The 19,972-nt window shown below is 37.2% G+C and overlaps 1 protein-coding gene across 3 annotated transcripts in view; it reads left to right on the top strand.

Annotated features, from left to right (window-relative positions):
- The window catches only part of LOC140333317 (nuclear factor 7, brain-like), a 46,478-nt gene extending 32,310 nt beyond the window's left edge, over nucleotides 1–14,168 (top strand). The window contains exons 2-6 of one of the 3 annotated variants that reach the window (XM_072414902.1): nucleotides 1,679–1,863; nucleotides 2,341–2,657; nucleotides 3,702–3,806; nucleotides 7,742–8,800; nucleotides 12,705–12,841. In XM_072414902.1, coding sequence (XP_072271003.1) covers nucleotides 3,756–3,806; nucleotides 7,742–8,773 — 1,083 coding nt within the window. In that variant the 5' untranslated portion in view covers nucleotides 1,679–1,863; nucleotides 2,341–2,657; nucleotides 3,702–3,755 and the 3' untranslated portion in view covers nucleotides 8,774–8,800; nucleotides 12,705–12,841. Of the gene's footprint in view, nucleotides 1–1,678; nucleotides 1,864–2,340; nucleotides 2,658–3,701; nucleotides 3,807–7,741; nucleotides 9,831–12,704 lie in introns of those variants that run through there. The other 2 variants (XM_072414903.1, XM_072414901.1) reach the window with 2 other exon arrangements.
- The last annotated feature ends 5,804 nt before the right edge of the window (nucleotides 14,169–19,972 follow it).

Raw genomic sequence — 19,972 nt, 5'->3', positions numbered from 1 at the left:
CATGCCCCAGTTTATTAAGCAATGTTTCTATTTTGGTCATTGTCATTGTTTTTTATTTATACTTTAACTTACGTTAATAGACGCACAAAAGAAATTTAAAGCAGAAGTAAACCCAAAACTCACCCACAACAATAAATTCAGACTTACCTTTAATCCCACAGATCAGCCGGTCTGTCCTGAGGTTTCTTCTATCGGGTCCTGCGTCTTCCTGGCATCTGTCTTCGGGCTGACGTAGAAGGAGCACCAGGCGCGGCCATGTTCTCTTCTCTTTCTCCGCATTCTTCTTCCTACATCACCCGATCTCGCATTGTGCAGGTGCGAGATCAGGTGAGGTAGATTGTGCAACGTAGATTGGGCGATGGGTTGAGTGAGATCGGCAATTTTTTTCCTATTGATGAAAGGGCTCCTTCTGCGCATGCCCAGGATGCTCGGGATGCCAGACGTAGATATTCTGGGAGGCTCTGCGCTCATTCATTCTTGATCACCTAGGTAATCGAGAATTAGGGAGCGGTGCTGCACCCTATTTTTTTTAAAAAGAAAGGGTATTGCACTTAAAAAAACACTAACAGAATATTTACTTTAAATAATAGGGTTGTCTACCCTTTTATGTAAAGTGAAAATTCTGAGATTAGGTACGCTTTAATGAGATTTACAGGGCAATCACCCCTCACAGTGCAGTCAGTGTGTGAGGGGTGACAGAGACAGACAGAGACAAAATCATTTTCCTTCTCACTGCCCTAACCAGTAAACAAAACAATCTAAATTTGCCTCCAGACACAGTTCTAGCCTTTGACCTTTTAAAAAAAATATTATGCATCTGCTTTTGTCCTGATACCCCCTGACTTGACATTGCTTGGCCATTATTCTTGCAGCTGGATGCTACTTTAGTGGAACCTGGAGCTATTCCTTTAACAAACTACCATTACCAAACTCATGTTCTGTGTTTCTCTAGAGGGGACTCTTCATTTTTTAATATCTGCACAGATCATAAAACCGTCATATATGTTCAGACAGAGGTTCTTTGTCAGGATCACTTGGCTCTGTTCTGTTCCATGTTTGTTACTCTGCTATATTGCTCTGGTGCAATATCAAAGCAAAGGTGTAGACCAGTTCCTTTGAGAAGGCAGATGTCGATCATATACCAGACTATATATTAGATCTGGCTCAGATTTTACAACCAGCATCATGTTTGAATTAAATACCCCAAGGAAGATTTTGGTACATATGGGACAGTTGCGGAAAATAGTGTTGCAGCCTTTGTTCCAAGCTAGACAGATACCAGGGACACCAAGTAGTGTAGAATTAATTTACTGCATCTACTACTGGCCTTCATTCAAAAATGTCCTGGCCGGACTATTTGTCCACCTGTCCACCTTTAAATCATACCTAAACATAACATTTTTTATATTACATAGAAGGGTAGATAACACTTCTATGTAAGGTAAAAATGTTAGTGTTTTTTTTTAAGTGCAACACCCTTTTTTTTTTACTGGGAGCTTAATTGGAGTGCACAGCCTCCCGGCATACCTACATCATGCAGCCCGGGAGGCTCTGGCTGCTTCTTTTGCGCATGCCCGAAATTTGTTGTAGAAAGGGCATTTTCCTCTTAGGAGAAAGAGATGCCGCTCCAACGCATGCGCAATGAGATCCACTATTTTTTTTTCCTCCCCTTTCACAGCGGCTACACCACCTGATTCCACACCTGTGCAGTGCGAGTTTGGGTGACAAAGAAAGAAGACAGAAGAAGACGGAAGTGAAGATCAAAGATAGCGGCGCTTCTTCTGCGCCGGGACAAACAGAAATTCCATGACGACCCGTGACCCGATCAAGGGAAGGACCAGCTCCATCAAGAATATACTGAAGGTGTCATTTTTTTTTTTAACTTTAGTTCCCCTTTAAGTTGAATAGTGTTTTAGCTATTTTTTCAGATGTCAAAGAATATCAAACGTCAAACATTTTACATAATTTTGTAATTAGGGATAATTACTAAATATAAATATATACTTCCCCCACCCCCTAGATTGTAAGGACAGGGTCCTCTCCTCCTGTGTCACAGTCTGTATTCGTCTGTCATTTGCAACCCCTATTTAATGTACAGCCCTGCGTAATTTGTTGGTGCCATATAAATCCTGTTTATTAATAATAATAATAATAATAATAATAATAATAATAGTAATAATAATAATAATAATAATAAAGTATTGCTTTTTAATGTGATATATTGAAATCTTCCAATGAAATGTGACCCTTTTGTTTGTGCTGCCCCTGAAGCTATATTCCACCCCGTACACTGTTTACGTGCTCAATGTATATATGTAATTATTAGCTTTCTGCTTTTAGAGACAGAAATGTGAGCCACACATGCACGACGTGACAGCCTCCATTCTCCCTGAAGCCATAACACACAGAAATAATGTGTGCTTCACTAAGCACAGCCAACTCCTCCCTGAGATCTTTGAACTCGGATAGAGAAACGAAACTGGGCTGTGAAAATGAAACTGCCTATCTGGATTATTCAGGGATTTTCTTGGGTGATACGTGTACAGGTAAAGCTGTAGCCTGTCAGAAGGAGAAAAACAATAGCAGCCCTTATGTTTGGAAGAGGACATCACTATAAATAACAGTGACATCTTTTTGAACAATATGACGACACGCTGGTATGTTTGGTTTATGCATTTTTATATATTTTTTTATATCATGAGAGCCTGCCATGCTATGTAAGCGTATTCTGAAAGCACACTAAGGGCTTGTTCCCTTCAAAGGAATACATTGGGCCTGATTTATTAAAGCTCTCCAAGGCTGGAGAGGATACACTTTCATCAGTGAAGCTGGGTGATCAACAAAACTGTAATGGATTTCTTCAAAGTCATTTGCTGTTTGCTAGCAAATGTTTTGAATCCAAGACCAGATCCATTCCAGGTTGGCTGGATCATCCACTTTTACTGATGAAAGTTTATCCTTTCCAGCCTTGGAGAGCTTTAATAAATCAAGCCCAATGTGTTGTAATAAATGCACATTCATTGCTATGAGCTCAAGAATGCATGTTGTATTTTTAGCACATGAAATTACACACACACCTTTTTGCTGCATTGTGTTGTAAAGGTGTGTTTTTGTTGCTATTGCCAATGAATGGCAGCCCAGTATACAAACACCCCTTGTAGATTGCTTATGATATTGGTGATTAGTGAGGGGGGAAGTATAATGAAGAAGAAGTAGAGAATCAAGATGGCAGCTCCCTTTAATGGAATATGAACAGGTGAGACGGCTTGGGTTTAGTTCTGCTTTAGGAACCACAGTCAACCACAGGTCTGAAAGAGACCTAACTGTTAATGTAGAAGTAAACTCAGTAGAAAAAAAGACACCAGGATGTAGGGACATGTAGAGTACCTATTGCCAGAAAAGTGCAGAGACTAGCTTTATTTTTGCCACTGTCAAGAATATATCCAGAGATAGGGAGATGAATGTTGCTAGTGATGCAGTAATGACAGGATTTCTAGAGAGGGCACAAAAATGGTGTGTAATGATTATAAAGTATGGCAGGGATGTATTACTAAATGTCATTGAGTTGAGTTTTAATATATAGAACATTGGAAACAAAGTATAATGTACAATACTGACAGTAAGTTTAGGCATTGTCCAATGACAGAGTGTACATATCCTACATTTTAATCTGTAATATGTATTTTGTACGGTGTTTGCAGATTCTATATAAAGTAAAGCTAATGCAAGTATAACAGAAATAAGGAGGCGATATCATGGAGTCTGTGAATGGTGTTCAGCCTGATGTTCCACAGCACGATAATGAGGTAAAAATGGTGGGTTATCAGGAAATTTAAGTGTGTTATATAATATAATGCTGTATATTACTTGTCCTAATGTTAGATTCCTAAATGTTTTCTGTCATCTAGGGGCTATTTAGGAAATCGGACATAGGCTGGGCTCAGATCCTATTTTACTGCAGATTTTATTTTACTGTAGATTACTGCCCTCAGTGCCTAAAACTTTAAAAAAAACAAGGATGCAGCATCGCTCCCTAATTCTCGATCCCCTAGATGAGAATGAATGGGAGCGCAAAAAGAAAATTTTTTTTTTCATCCTACATCACCGGATCTCGTGCCTGGGTCGGGTGGCGTAGGATGAAGAACAGGAAGAAGAAGAAAAGATGGCGGCGCCTGGAGCGCCAGCTCCGAGACGAATGCCAGGACGACGCGGGACCTGATGCAGGACACCCCCGGTGTGATCGGACTGCCCTGCAGGATTGAAGGTAAGTGTATTTTTTTTTCATGCAGTTTTCGGTTTAGTTCCTCTTTAACCTCAAGGCAGGATAAAACTTTTTTTCACAAACTGTTCCTCTAAGGAGCTCACAATCTAATGTCTGTTCCATATGTCAGTTCCAATCCTGAGGGAAACCCAAGTACCCTCAGTGCATGTTTTTGCGGTGTGGGAGAAAGGAGTGCCTGGAGGAAGCCCACACAAACAGGGAGAACATACAAACTCCTTGCAAATAGGGTCTTGGTGAGGATTCAAGTAGGCAAGCCTGAAAAAGGGTGTTTTGAGTGCTCCTTTAAATGAGCAGTGTGTAGGAGCAAGCTGAATAGGACAAGAAAGACCATTCCAGAGACGAAGCAGCTCTTAGAAAAGTCTTGGAGCTGTGTCTGTGATGAGGTTATGAGTGAGGAAGTCATTAATAGTAATTGGAGGAGCAAAGAGAGCGGCAAGGGAAGTATTTTTTACCAGGTCAGAAAGGTACGCACAGGAGCTTGAATTTGATTCTAAGGTGAAATGGAAGCCAATAAGGAGAACTACAAAGAGATGCAGCGGAAGAGGAGCGGAGGGAAGGATGGATGAGTCTGGCTGCAGCATTCATGATAGAATGTAGAGAAGAGAGTCAGGTAAGTGGAAAACCAGAGAGGAGGAGATTACAGTAGTCCAGACGAGAGATGCTAAGAGTGTGTAAAAGGAGTTTGGTGGTCTCTGGGGACAACTAGGGGAGGATTTTGGAGATGCTCCATAGGTGAAAGTGACAGGACCTGGAAATATTCTGAATGTGGGGGGTAAATTAGAAGGTAGAATCAAAGGTAATGCCAAGACAACTTGCCTGAGGGAAGGCACAAATAACAGTGTTGTTAACCATTGGGAATGTCAGGGGGAAATTTGGATTTACAGATTGTACTGTAAGCCATAGGAGGAGATGAGACTACAGAGAGAGTAGCTGTACAGAGAAAAGAGAACCAGTCCAAGGACTGACCCTTGCGGAACACCAACAGGGAGGAGAGTGGGGGAGGAGGAGTTACCATTGAAAGAAACTTGAAAGGAGCGTTCAGACAGGTAAAAATGCTAGCCATATAGCCAACCATGTGGCCCATGACCAACAGAACAATCTGTTTACAGTACCTTGTGGTAATTATTTCTATAGGCCCATAATAAAACGAGACTCCAGTTCTCATGTCATAAAAGATATTAAAGAAACTTTATTGCAGGACCATACTTTTGTCTGTTCTGTGGATATTACAGTATACATGCTAAGACCTAACAGAATGAGTGCTAACAATGAAGTTCTGTCTTCACTATAATTACAGGAACATTTCTAAAGTAATATAAACACAATACCCTTTAAACAAGTTCGTCTCCGAGCAAAGATAAAACTCCTATTTAAGGAAATACTGGGTCATTGACAAGTTTCCCTGTTTTTTTAAAGAACAACAAAAAATAGTATATTCTGTTAACTGTATGGGATTAATAGATATAATAAATGTACTTTAGATGTGAATTCCTTTTTAAATCCCCATTACTTTATCTATACATATTCACATGCAGGCCAAACTGTTCATCAAAGGTATTGTAACTGGAATGATTACAATAGTCACCTTTTTTATTTTGTTTAATTATTATGTTGTATTTATATTCAATAGTCATATCACTATTGGGCTGTCAGAGGGGCAAGCAATGTAATGTCCCTACTGTAGTCATATGTTTATAACACAGTATAAGGCCAATTTTGAAGAGAGGCCAGTTACCCTAGTTGCATATTTTTGGAGTATGAGAGGAAACCGGAGTGCACAGAGGAAAGCCACACAAACATCGGGAAAACATACAAGCTCCTTGTCCTGGCTGAGATTCAAATCAATGACCTAGAGCTACAAAGGCCAGAGGGCTAGCCACTAAGCCAGCTGTGCTACCCTATGTGTTTTTGTTATTGTAATGGTTCAAAAGTATTTGAAGAGTTTTGGCTTGAGCTAATTTGTTGGTTTATGACTTAAAATCCATTTTAAAATTACATAGCTTTTTTTGCATTTCTTAATCACAAAGGTTTTTTCGACCTTGTTTGATCTCGACAACACATCTTTTGACAGTGAAATAAGAAGGAGAATCATTTTTTAACACTTCTTGCATCTTTTTATAGATTTCCTTAGTGTTTAGGCTCTTCAAGTGAAGGAATTTGGTGACTGTTCTGTTCTCGATTTTCTCTATCTGAAAAAAAATCACCAACATACAACTTTTAAATTTCTTCTAAATATATACTAAATATACTTATACGTTTTTGACAAATTTCATTTAAGGCTTTATATTTTATTAATTTACAGAGTTTTTACAAATATTTTTATTATTTATATGTTAGGCACTACTTGTCAAACAGCCCTTGTAGCTAAGATTATCCTGCTGTTTAACAATTTTAATTCAGAACATTCAGCATTGAAGGAAATGGAAATTATGTGATCTGCTTGCATAATGAACAGGTGATAAAACCGGTAAAAAGGGGAAACTCGATTGATGACCATGTTACATGCTACATCATGTATGTAATTATAATTAATAATTATATTATAAATAATAATAATTTTGTAGTTATTAAAAGAAATAGTTTTTTTGAGGGGTATTTTTAAAATACAAATTATATTTTTTGATATTTTAGTCCTTCAGTAACCAGTAATAAATTGAATATATTGTAAGGATGTGTATCCTTTAAGCTTGGTCAAGAGACAGATCAGTCTCTTTGAGAGCTTTACAGCCTGACACTCACATGACAGTTCAACATTGACAGGGAGAGATTAGAAACTAACACAATTTTATTCTTGCAAGGCTATAATTATGAAACAATCCTAAACCTAATAAATTCAAGCTACATCAAAGATATGTAAAGTCCTAAAGTATATTTACTCTAAAAAACAGACATAGCATGAAAAGAAAAGAATGTTACAGAGTGGGACCTTTTTTTGTGGAGAAGCTGGGATCTTTTTTTTTTTTTTTTTTACAGAGGTTCAACACGCCCCTGCTTAGCCAGAGCTCTCCAAATATTGGGGGGGCGGAGGTTAATGAATTTTGCTGATTGCAATGATCTAACTGTCTGAGAAGGGCTTTGCAGTGTCCAGACAGAGTAAGGGTCCTACTCTGCAAACACTGGCATAGAAAAGGCTTTTAGATTCAGAATGTGGCTGCTTTAGATGGAAAACAAACACATTCTGTTCTGATTCTTCAAGGGTTCAATAGGTGCTTTAAGAATAAACAGGTTCCTAACCATGACCATTTTAGTCTTTTGAAAGGCTCTTTAGGGCTGAGAAATAAAGACTTAGTTGCACCCTTTGTCTGTATTTTGTCTGAGCCCCTATTATTGCAGAAGGAATGTAGGCTCTTTCATCTTTTTGGCATTCCAGTCACTACTACAATTGTATTGTCTGCCCATACACTAAATATATATATACACTAGTTTGATACTAACAGGGTAATATCCTTTTTCATACAGAACAGCAAACACAAAGACCCAATTGGCATAACTGGTAGAACAAATAAAGATCACAGTGTGTCTTTACCAATGGAATCACCAGTTGTTTCCCTTAATGAAGTCAAACAGTGCCTTTTACACATGCAAATTGTCTCCTGTGAGCTGCTTAGTGATATGGAGAGTAAGATGAGTGCAGTAAGACAGAATTCCACCTTACAACTTCTGAATCTTCAAAGACTTTATGAGAATTGTCATCACTTACTGAAACAAGAGGAAGAGATGTGGTTGACCAACAGTAGGAGAGTGGAAAATGAAGTGGAACTTGAACTGGAGGAGAATCTACTAAACTTGGTGCAAATTATGGAGTCACTAAAAGAGACAAAGACAAAGGACCAAGTTGGCATGCTTGGTGTTTGGTTGAGGGCATTGTCACTGTCACTTAAGAAGAGACTAGATGGCTGTGGGCCCCCTGTGCATCTTCGTCAATCCAAAGAAATGGTACATATAGTTAAACCAGTACCAGAAAACATATTGTTTGACCCAGAAAGTGCTCATCCAAACCTCAGACTATCTCCAGACCTCAAACAAGTGAGATTTGAACCTTGTCTTGAGATAAAGGAGCTGAAAAAGAACTGTTTTGAGCCAGGGTTGTATATCTTGGGAAAGCCTGGATTTAAATCAGGCCGCCATTATTGGGAAGTGGATGTGGGCAGTAAGAGCAGTTGGATCATTGGTGTTGTGCAGGAGTCAGTACAACGCAAAGGAGCATGGGAGCTAAATTCAGCAAATGGTTATTGGGTTTTGCGTAAGCAAGATGACAATGTATTTTATGGGATTGGAGAATCTTTTGTGACCCTGAAACTTGAAAAATTGCCTATGAGGATTGGCATTTGTTTAGACTTATTTAAAAATCACCTGTCTTTTTTTGATGCTGACACTACATCACTTATTTTTCAGATCTCTGTGAATGCTGGGCAGATGTTATTTCCGTTTTTTTGCCCAGGTGTGCCAGTAAGAGAAGAAGACTGGTGTCCAATAACTTTGTGCAGTTAATGGAAAATAGTCACCAAACCACAAGTGGTCAGTTAAAAGTGAGGGCTAACTATAAGTGCATGATTAACAGAACATCAGTCAGTTGCAGGACAACAAAACTGATCCAAGTACAATGATGCATGCTCTAACACACATTTTTTTTTGAAACATTTGTGACTTTTCAGGCACTAAATATACTATACTAATCTCATAAGAGAAATATGTGTTAGAATTTGAATGTATGGGACATGAACATATATATAGAATACACCATCCAGCTTCATTATTGCATATGTTGAAAATTGGAGATTTCTCAGCACTAGCTCAGTCTCATGCTACTTTGCAATTAAAGACAAAATCCTGGGAAAAACAATACTATTGTACATAAAATACACCGTTTTAATTTACCATGCATAGCTATTTTTCTTATAAAATGTTTATTTGTCTGTCTGGTCCTGGAATATACCAGCATTACAGTCGGGTTGGTATCTTTTCTATGCCGCAGTTATCCAATACTGGTATTCGCCAAGTCTTCTTGTGTTCTGTTACTAGTCATACAAGAACTGACTTTTACTGATGTTCAATTTGATTAACTCGTTCTATATGAATGTTGACTGTTGATTAAAGTCTAATCAATAATTTGATGCATAATCGATGCACAGTCTAGCAAGATAAAAGCACAAAGATTAGGATTTACACATGTTCCGAACAACAGAGGGTTAAAAAAGTTTTAGTAACAATCCACTGTGATTGCTGACCTGGCTGCACAAGATGCTTTTGATTCTACACTGCAATATTAATCAATTTTCACTTTTTAAAACAATCAAAACTGTGTATGGCCATGTGCATGGAATTTTATCTAATCTTCTGGACAGAAAGTAAAGGAATATCTCATAAATGAAACACAGAAATAAAAACGAATAGCTGTTTGCTGCTTTCGTTCTGTTTTTATTTACTTTCTCTTTTGTTTTGTAAGTCTTTAGGTTACAGTTCATGTGCAGGTTTGCAACCTAATTGACTATTGTTTTTAAAAATTATGGTTAAATATATTTCTATTAAAACGCAAATCACAATCATATTTTCCGTTTTGCAAAGTATTTTTACCTAATTTTCATTTTTTACATTGCTATTCTTTTCTCATCTAATATTTTACTTTACTAGAAACCTAATGATAAGAATTTTGCCCAGTTTACCTTCCATGGGCTCTATTTATAAAACAGGGAATGAAACGTCCCCTCAAGGGAATCATCCAGGTCCATGTGTTTCAATGATGGTAATTGATTCCGACCAGGGAATGTTTAAGGGAATGTCAGATTCCTTGTTTTCCTTGTTTTATATATAGAGTTCCATTTTGTGTAATTTTTATATGACAATTTTGCTGATGTGTAATTTCTTGTTTATGTTTAATAGATTAAACAAACAAGTTGAAAAAATGTAATACATTTTGTTTAAATAAAAAACATATTGGAAGAGGTTAAAACCTCTCCAAGAAACATGGGTAACACTTTAAACTTGCTGCTTGTGTAATAAATATAGTTTACTGGAAATATGTTTACAGAAATAATATCAATACATATAGTAGAACATTGACAGTCATTTAAATCATGTATGTAATTGAATTGCAAATGTAGTATTTGGAAGCAATAAAATATTTTTTTTGTATATTAATATTAATACATTTTCGAATCACAGTTCGTTAGATCTTTCTAGGAATTTATGAAAAGTAATGATATAATACCATAATAGAAGTAAAACTCCAAAAACAACCCAGAGGATGAAACAAGCCTTGTTGATGAATGGTGAGGTTGGTCAAAAAGTATGATGCCCAACTTTACCAGTCCTTCCCCACTTGAAACCTTGTAAAGGAGTATAATTTCTGCTTGCGGATGAAAAGGAGGCAAATTGAGAATGTCCACCCGTGTTTTACATTATTACATATATGTCCGAATTGAAGGATATTCCTACCAGTTGTGTAGGTTAGTGCCCCATCTTCTCCTAGATCTCCAGCTAAAAACCAAAACCCCAGGGATTAAACAATGCAGCTGTCCCTTTACCATCTAGACCACGGGTGTCAAACGCTGGCCCCAAAGGAATCCTAAATATGAACTGCATCTGGCCCACTCACAGGATTTAGCTCTGCATTGGCCACATCTGGCATTTCCAACACTCCCCCTCAGCTTTACCTTTCCTTGCTATGCCAAGGCAAGGACTTGAATGGTTGGATTTTCATAGAAGAAAATTGTTATTATTGTTAGCCTGTGCAAAAAGGTTACCATTGAAATTTAACTCAGAAGGCTACAGATAGAAAAAGAGGCATAGGATTTTTTTCTTAAATGAAATTAAAAAAAAAAATGTTATGCCTCTTTCTCTATTATAGGCTTGTTCCAGACTGAATGTGAAGCAAAACCCCTTTTGTTTCCATATGAAAAGGTTTTTTTATCCAATGAGAAGGAAAAATCTTTCAATAAATTTAAAGGTTGGCCCGCGTCCTTGTCTAAGTTTTCAATTTTGGCCCTCTGTGTATTTGGGTTTGACATCCACGATCTGAACAGAATCTTAAATTCTTTGTAAATGTATGACAAGAGATGGAGGACTTTTAGTTGTATGTAAAGGCCTTTTACCATTCCTTCTTTGTAACAGTGCATCCCAGTTTTCAGTTCCACTCTCTGACAAACCTAGGACAAGAGTTGCCATTCCTCACTTGTAGCATCCTATGAATAAGAGACAATAAAGTAAGAGGGCACTAAAAAATCTTAAAAACACAATAAAATCCCAATCACAGTGCAAATTATATATCTCAAATTTTCCTGAAGATCAAATAACAACAGTTCTGTACAGTACACCGTTGTTTATCAGATTATAGTACATATGGACCATCATATCCTTCGTGTTTAGAATAATCATGAACCACGTAACATGTAAGACATGTCAACAGGCTCTTGTAAGGCGTTCAGGCGTAATGCTCTGTCCAACGTGTTTCAGCTCAGTAGGTATCATCAAGGTGCTATATTTTCTAAAGCAGTGGCACTGAAGTCCCTATGTTGGAAAACATATACCAAACACATAAATAGTAAACAAACAGGTTAACTATCAAATGGAGCAAACAAAAAAGAACATCCTTTAACAGAACAACATAAGGGCAAACCTCATCCACAGTCCTTGAAGGGATTCCTGGAGTGCTTATAGAAATTCCTTTTTTGTTTCTGGCATTGATAGGTAGGTTTGGAAGAGAGGGTTGCAAGTGCCGGTTCAGCAATAGGATTTGTAGGAGCTCAAATGTACCAAGTTGGATGGGCAGATACCCTAATTTGCAGAGCACAGCAGATTTGCCATCACACTAGATGATCAGTTGAAAGGGAAAAACCCATCTGTATTTGAAAGCCTTAAGGACAGGTGACAGGTGCAATTTTAATATCACAAAATTGTATTTGTGTTTTAAATGATTATGTTGTTGTATTGTTGGCAAATGTACTTAAATGTTTTTTTAAATGGTAAATTGCATTAAATGATTTTATTGTATTGTGTAAAGCTTTGACAAACATTTGCTTTATATTTGCATAATTTTATGCTCAAAATCAATAGCACCAATTCTGTATAGTTTGTTTTTTAAAATTTTGTAGGTCCTTTACTTACTTTTAAGGTTGTAAGTGAAAAATAGATAATAAATAGCAAAATAGTTTGGCCACCTGAGTTAAAAAATGAGAATCTGGCAGTGAAATTGGTAAATAATCATTTCAGTCTTTTGTTTTATCAGTGTCTGTTTGTGTCTGATTGTTGATGGCATTACGCCACTACATTTGCAACTACAGATATTTAGAAAAAATTATGGTTGACAAATTTCTCGATTCTATAATTAGACTGATATACTTACTGCTCCACGATTGATGCTAAAATCCTTGTAAACTACATGTTTTTCAGAATGTAATTCACTGATTGTATCCTCTCTTCTCAGGTTCTCTCCCATAAAGAAGATGAAAAAACACCAGTGCCTGAAGATGTTAATTCACTGCAGAGAGAAGCATGGGAATTGTTTGAACAGTATGAAAGAAAATTTTACTCCGTACATTCCATTGCCACTCTGTACAGAGAACAAATCAAGAAATCCTTTCAGCAACTTAACCAACATCTTTTAAAGGAGAAAGAAGTACATTTCACTAAATGCGAAGATGAAGAACAAAAAGCCATAAAGCACTTGCAGAACAAAAAATCTTTGCTTTCAGACCTGAGTTCCTCCATTAAAACTTTACTTTTCCATCTGGAAAAAGGAGGAGTGGTAGTTGTTGACAATGAGATATTAAATAGATTTAGGACAATGTTAGAGGACCTGTCCAAATTTGAGGTAGGATTACATGGCCATGTGCCCCCTTTCCACACACAGGAGTACAGAGGTTTAAGGTATGTTGTAAAACCACCACAGAGATCCTTAGAGTTTGACCCACAGAGTGCTCATATTAACCTTGTTCTCTCTAAAAATCTCAAGCAAGTGAGATTTTCACCCTTTGTACAACCCCTAAAAAAAACAAACTCTTTTGAACCTGGGCTTTATGTTTTGGGAGTTCCTGGTTTTCATTCTGGTCAACACTATTGGGAAGTGGATGTTGGCCATAAAAGCAACTGGATTATTGGAGTTGTAAAAGCATCAGTGCCAAGAAAGGGACCTCAAGACTTGCATCCAGCCAAGGGGTTTTGGGTGTTAAATAAACAAGAAGACAAGGTCTTCACTGCCTGTGGACTGTCGTGTCCAAAGTCATTGGGCTGTCCACTCAGAATCGGGGTATTTGTTGACCTTTCAGATGGATACTTAGCTTTTTATGATGTAGATACAACTGGCCTAATCTTTGAAATCACAGGATGCCATTTTGTAGGAAAGCTATTTCCATTTTTCTGCCCAGGGGTACCAGCAAAAGAGGAAGATTTATGGCCCTTGACTTTGCTTAATTAACTGCATAAGCTCTTCGGGGCAGGGTTCTCTCCTCCCCCTGTGTCACTGTCTGTATCTGTCTGTGACTTGCTACCCCTATTTAATGAACAGCGCTGCGTAATATGTTGGTGCTGTATAAATCATGTTTATTATTATTATTATTAATAATATTATTATTAATAATAATAATATTAAGTTACAGGAGATTGAATATATGAATGATACACTATGTTAATATATTACCAGACTCACAGGTTTTTTGGCAATTATTAGATATTTTTAAAGGATATGGAATGTAAAGGAATAAGGAATGTAAAGGATAAAAACACTTTAAATACTATATACTGCTATCTCCAAATTAAACAATCTACAAAATGTCAATATGTGCATAAATATATATCTACCAAATATACATAATGTGCAAACTTGATATGCAGAAGTTTGCAAAAATAGTTGGTAAACCAATTAATAATAATAAATATAGTACAATAAGGACTTTTGAGTAAGGTATTTACTTTTTTATTTCCACAATAGTATTATTCCTTATTTGAGACCAGTTGGCAAATTTTTTTTACTGCAAATAGCCAATTGTAGTTTAGATCTCTGGAACTGCTGTTGTATAGTACCGCTACAGCATAACTCCCAGCCATTCCTGTCCATTTTCCTTTTAAATTGTCCCTCTTTTTGATCCCATGTACTGATTTCTATGACAAAATACACTATCAATATGTATTTATCTAGAATAAATGTTTTAATAAAATTTAATAAATGTTCACATTGCATTCAAAAAAGAGAATACAAAAAAGGGAATTATTGTATTCTTCATTTCTGGAAAAGGGTGGGGTAATCCAAAGCTTTCCCTTCGGTCTCAAATGCCTATATATAACTTTTTTAGAATAAAAGACATACGTATTTCTATCAGTATCATATTCCAGAGCTGCAATATTCAACCTCTGTCTAGCACTGTCATATCCACCTTCTCCACACTTCCATTTGTACCCTGTTCCAAATACAGTTACCAGAATCATAGACACAAGGCCTATCTAATCAAATTTAAAACAGAACTGAAGTCTAAACTGATGTTTTTTCCCCCTATTTTTAATTATTTCCTATGTATTCCTCTTTTCCAACAACATTTCTAGGAATAGAATTTTTTTTATTATTTCAGATGCCATATTGTGTTTTCAAGGGTAGAAGTTAGTAAGCATTATCGGCAATTGTCCAACGAACAGATAACAATGACATTATAATCATATATGAATTAACCAAAAACTACCAAAGATCTGGGCTCATACAAAAGAGGTAATAACATTTTTTTTAAAAAGGAGAAAGGTAAAGACAAAGACTAAAGGAAAGATAGGGAATGGAAGGGAGAAAATAAGGAAATAAAGGGGGTGTCTAGGTAACTAGGACAACGTCACGTCTCTAGATTATTTTAAAAACCATGGCCAGCATTATCCACAACTGTACAGTAAACAGATTATAATGTCATTCCATATGAGAAATAACAAAAAAGCACAAAGAGCTGGTGGGCACATACAAAAGGGTAAAGGGTCTGTCTCTGGTGGTCTAAAGTATAGTTTATGTCTCTAGATAAATATGAAATCCTTACATCCCAAGTTTTACAAAATTTTTCCAATTTATTAAAAAAAGGCAGAAAATTTGTATTCATCATGATCTAGGACGATTTGCCACTTTTAGGTTGAACTAAATGGTAGGTAAATGCCAGGATACAGAGACGACAGTACTAGCAGTCTGGAGAATAGTTCTGATTAAATTTTTATAGTTGTTTGAAATGTCTCCAGTGTTAATTCACTGTCTCCAGTGTTAATTCACTTTAGCAAAATATGTACTAAGATTTATTTAGCTGAAAGAATGAATACAATTATTTTGTCTAATACAAAATCTATGGACGCTTGCACATGTCCACCAAATATATAAAACAAAATATAAAAATCATAAAATTTTGTCTACAGCCTTTGCAACAGGTCAGGAAAACTTCTGGGACCAAAGACACAATGGCCCTGATTTATCAAAGCTCTCCAAGGCTGGAGAGAATACACTTTTACCAGTGAAGCTGAGTGATCCAACAAACCTTGGATGGATCTAATTCAGGATTCAAAGCATTTGCTAAGAAATAGCAAATGACATTGAATAAATCCATTCCAGGTTTGCTGGATCACACAGCTTCACTGATGAAAGTGTATTCTCTCCAGCCTTGGAGAACTTTAGTAAATCAGGCCCAATGTGCTGGCTTTATTAACCCCCTAGCGTTCTAATTCTGTCAGTTTTTTGATGCAAAAAGTGATCCTATTTTTTTTGCGTAGAAATTTTTGTTTATATTGTGGGCCTGTAATTCTTAGCATTAACTCCCGCGTATAATAATTATATTTATTTATTATATTAGAATCATAAATTATAATATAATACATAACTATAAATCATTATTATAAAAAATATGACACAATAGCCCTGACCTAGCAATGGCTCAATGAGGGATAGCACTGAAGATGTGGCCAATCCATAATGGCTGTATCTGGGGTGTCCCTTTTCCAGTGTATAGCACCATATTCCAGATGTAGCCAGATGAGGATTCGCACAGCATATAGGTCTTCACGCCAAACCGTGCCTTCTTTTACGCAATGTACTGCACCCAGCTGAGCCTCCCCTTGTAAGCCATTAGACTTTAGTCAATGCTGACATCTCTTTCTGGCACATAGGTTTGCTGGAAATGTTTTAGAATCATTTAAGAAACTTCCCAAACTTTCTTGAGTTTTGGTGCAGGATGGGTAGTCTCATCAAATTCTTCATTGTTTGCAAAGTGCAGGTACTTCATGATGAGGGAAAATCGGTATTCTGGCATGACTGTGCCAAAGAATGGAGTGGCAACCATTTTGTTCCTAGACCAGTACCACTTCTGCACGGGTTTGCCCACAACTCCCTGCAGGATTACTAAGTCCAAAAACAGCCAAATGTCATCCTTGGTCACAGGTTCCCACTTTCTGCTTCTTGCAAACCTCAGGTGTGGAGCACCTTGTTGTTGTCAAGCGTACCTGCATAAAACAAAAAAAAAAATGTATTTTAGGATATGTTCTTTTATAGTGTCAAGGTAATATGTAAGCAAACAAAGAGCAGCATATATGTTTGCATAAAAAAAGCAAAACATTTCAAAAAGTTGGCAAACACAGAGCAGCATACACGTTGGCGTAACAAAATTTAAAAAGTTAGCACAGAGCAGCACACATGTTGGCAAAAAAAAAAAAATTAGCAAAAAATTTAAAAAAGTTAGCAAAGACAGAGCAGCATACATGTTGGCATAAAAAAAATTTAAAAAGTTAGCACAGAGCAGCATACATGTTGGCAATAAATTTCAAAAAGTTAGCAAACACAAGAGCAACTTACCTTTTTGTCTCCGCAACAATTTTTTCGATAACTTCATCGGTCAAAAACGACTTCAGGTATGCCAGGGGGTCGTCGCATTCAACCTCAATTTTCATCCCAGGTGCGCCGGTGAATGGAAATCTAAGTTCATCAAGTTCAACCACTAGGGAAATAAACATATCTAAAATAAAAAACCTTATGTACAATGATTGAGAGAAAGGCAAACAAAACAAAAAAAACCCTGGTACAATTTGCTTTAACGGGAAAAAAAATCCTTCCTGATTCCATGAGGCAATTGGATGTTCCCTGGATCAACAGTCTCTGCTATCTTCACTTTCAAACACAGAAATGGTACTTTTAATCCCAAACTCTATATTATTTATAAAGATGTTATACAGTAAAGGTCCCAACACTGAACCCTGAGGTACACCACTAATAATCTTAGACGATTCACAGTATGAATCATTAATTACAACTCTTTGGATGCGATCTTTAAGCCAGTTCTCCATCCATTTACAGATTGGCTTTTTCAAACCTATTGTCCCCAGCTTGCATTAACCATCTGTGGGGTACAGTGTCAAATACTTTACCAAAGTCCAAGTACACTATATCAACTGCTACTCCACTGTCTACCTGTTTACTTCCTCATAAAAAGAGAGTAAATTTGTTTGACAACTTTGGCCTTTCTTGAATCCATGCTGACTATCATCTATATTATTATTTTCTATCAGAAAATCTTCTATGTGGTTCAAACTTTCTATTTGGTATCACATTTTTTGGGATCTTTCTAACTATAGAAGATAAACTTACTGGTCTGTAGATACTTGATAATGACTTTGCACCTTACGCCAAGCCATTGGTACCATGTCTGTGATTAAAAAGTCTTTACAATTAGAAACAATGGCTTTACAAAACCTGAGTAAGGTACCTTGAGGACACTTGGATGTAATCCATCAGGTCCTGGTGCTTATTCAACCCTAACTTTATGTTATTTCTAAACATATCAATTTTGAGATATTGTCGCTCGTTTAAGGAACTTAAATTGCTATTAGCAATTTGAACTTAAGTTCTGCCATTTTCCTTTGTGTACATAGAGGTTTAAAAAAAGTGTTTAGTAAATCTGCCTTATCTTTATCCCCATATTTAATTTCCTTTTTACATCTTTTGTTGTCATGGAAGTCACAGAGAGCTGTCCTTAATAATAGAAAATTTGCTCTCCTAAAGTAAAATGTTTTTATCTTTCCTGTTTTTGTTTCCTGTTTACAACTTACATTAAATAAAATCATAATATAGTCACTGCTACCCAGATTTTCTTTGATATGCGCATTTGTGCATTGTTCTGAATTGTTAGAAAAAACTAGGTCAAGGAAAGTATCATTTCTAGTTGGGGCTTCTATAAACTGTACCATACAATTATTGTGTATTAAATTCATAAATTTCCTTTTGCTGTACTTGTAGTGCCATTACTCCTGTCAATGTCAGGGTAGTTAATATCCCCCATGACTACCACATCCCCAGCCCTTTATATCCTTGCAAGTACCGTATTTTTTGCCATATAGGACGCGCTTTTTCTTCCCCAAAACTGGGGGGGAAAAGTTGCTGCGTCTTATACGACAAATGTGTTATAAAATAATTAAAAAAAGATACTCACCCGATACCCGATCCTGCGTGTGTCTCCTCTCCTCGCTGGCTGCAGCGTGTGTCTCCTCTCCTCGCTGGCTGCAGCGTGTGTCTCCTCTCCTCGCTGGCTGCAGCGTGTGTCCTGCCACTACTGGCTGACCCCTTTCTGACATTTATGTCACCTTTTTTGAGTTATTTAAATATACCTCCACCATATCCATATTTTTTTTCTCTAGCACAGAAGACCCCCTTTAATTAGGTGCAAACCACCTGTGGCATATAGGTTGTACCCCAATAAAAAGTCAGCCCAGTGCTCTAAGACAGAGGTCGCCGAGAAATTTTTGGTGGTCTGCAGCTCTGGCCGGTGCACCCCCTCTCCAAAGGGGTCAAGAGAAAGACTCCGCTGGGGGGCAAATTGGCCAGAGCCGCGAACCATGTCTCCTGTATGCATCACAGGCTCAGGGCGGTGGGCAAGTTGTATCTCTGGACACAAGCCGCCCACTCTCCCATTGCAGACCTGTGATGGAAGAGTGGGCAGGTTCTAGTATCATGAAGTCACTCTGGGGGAAGTTTCTTCCACTTTGAGTGACACACGGCTCCCCACGCATGTGCAGTATGGAGTCTGTATATATAGTGGTCCGTGACGTCCAAAAGTTTGGCAAACACTGCTCTAAGAACCCAAACCCTTCCCTTTTACACAAGGACTTAGGCCATGCGTTTAGCTGTCTAAGCTCCTGCTGCCTTTCCAGTGTTGCCCATGGTACAGTCAATATTCCAGAGAATATAACTTTGGAGGTTCTTCCCTTTAAGTTGAAACCTAGTTTCTTAAACTGATTTTTAGGGATCCTCCATCTTCCCATATATTCTGTTATTGGTTCCAACATTGGACCAAGGCAACTGGCACCAGGGAGACAGCAAGCCATGGTTTAATAGGAAAAAAATATCATTTGAAAGCAAATAAGTCTGCTATTAATATGAATTAGGTTTGGTCCAGAGGCCTGAAACCATCATATGGACTACAGAATAATTCAACCAAGAGGCAGTCAGAATTTTGGCTTTACTAATAAATGAGAGTGGATATGAGAAAATGTATTAATTATTTCTACAATAGTAGAGTTTGATAGTATACAATGGGTAGTCAATTGATGTGATTAAATTGATTTCAATTAAATCATATTGGTGAAGTAATTGGGCAAATTTACGCTTTGGGGAGGAATTGGTCACCTCCCATAATAAAAATCCATGTTAAGACAAATAAAGAAGTAGACATATTGTAAAAAAAAATGAGTTTGGTTTGT

This window comes from Pyxicephalus adspersus, chromosome 6 (genome assembly GCF_032062135.1).
Source record: "Pyxicephalus adspersus chromosome 6, UCB_Pads_2.0, whole genome shotgun sequence".
Taxonomy (NCBI): Eukaryota; Metazoa; Chordata; class Amphibia; order Anura; family Pyxicephalidae; genus Pyxicephalus; species Pyxicephalus adspersus.
The sequence above is the reverse complement of the archived record's forward strand: the minus strand, read 5'-3'. Positions and strand labels throughout refer to the sequence as shown.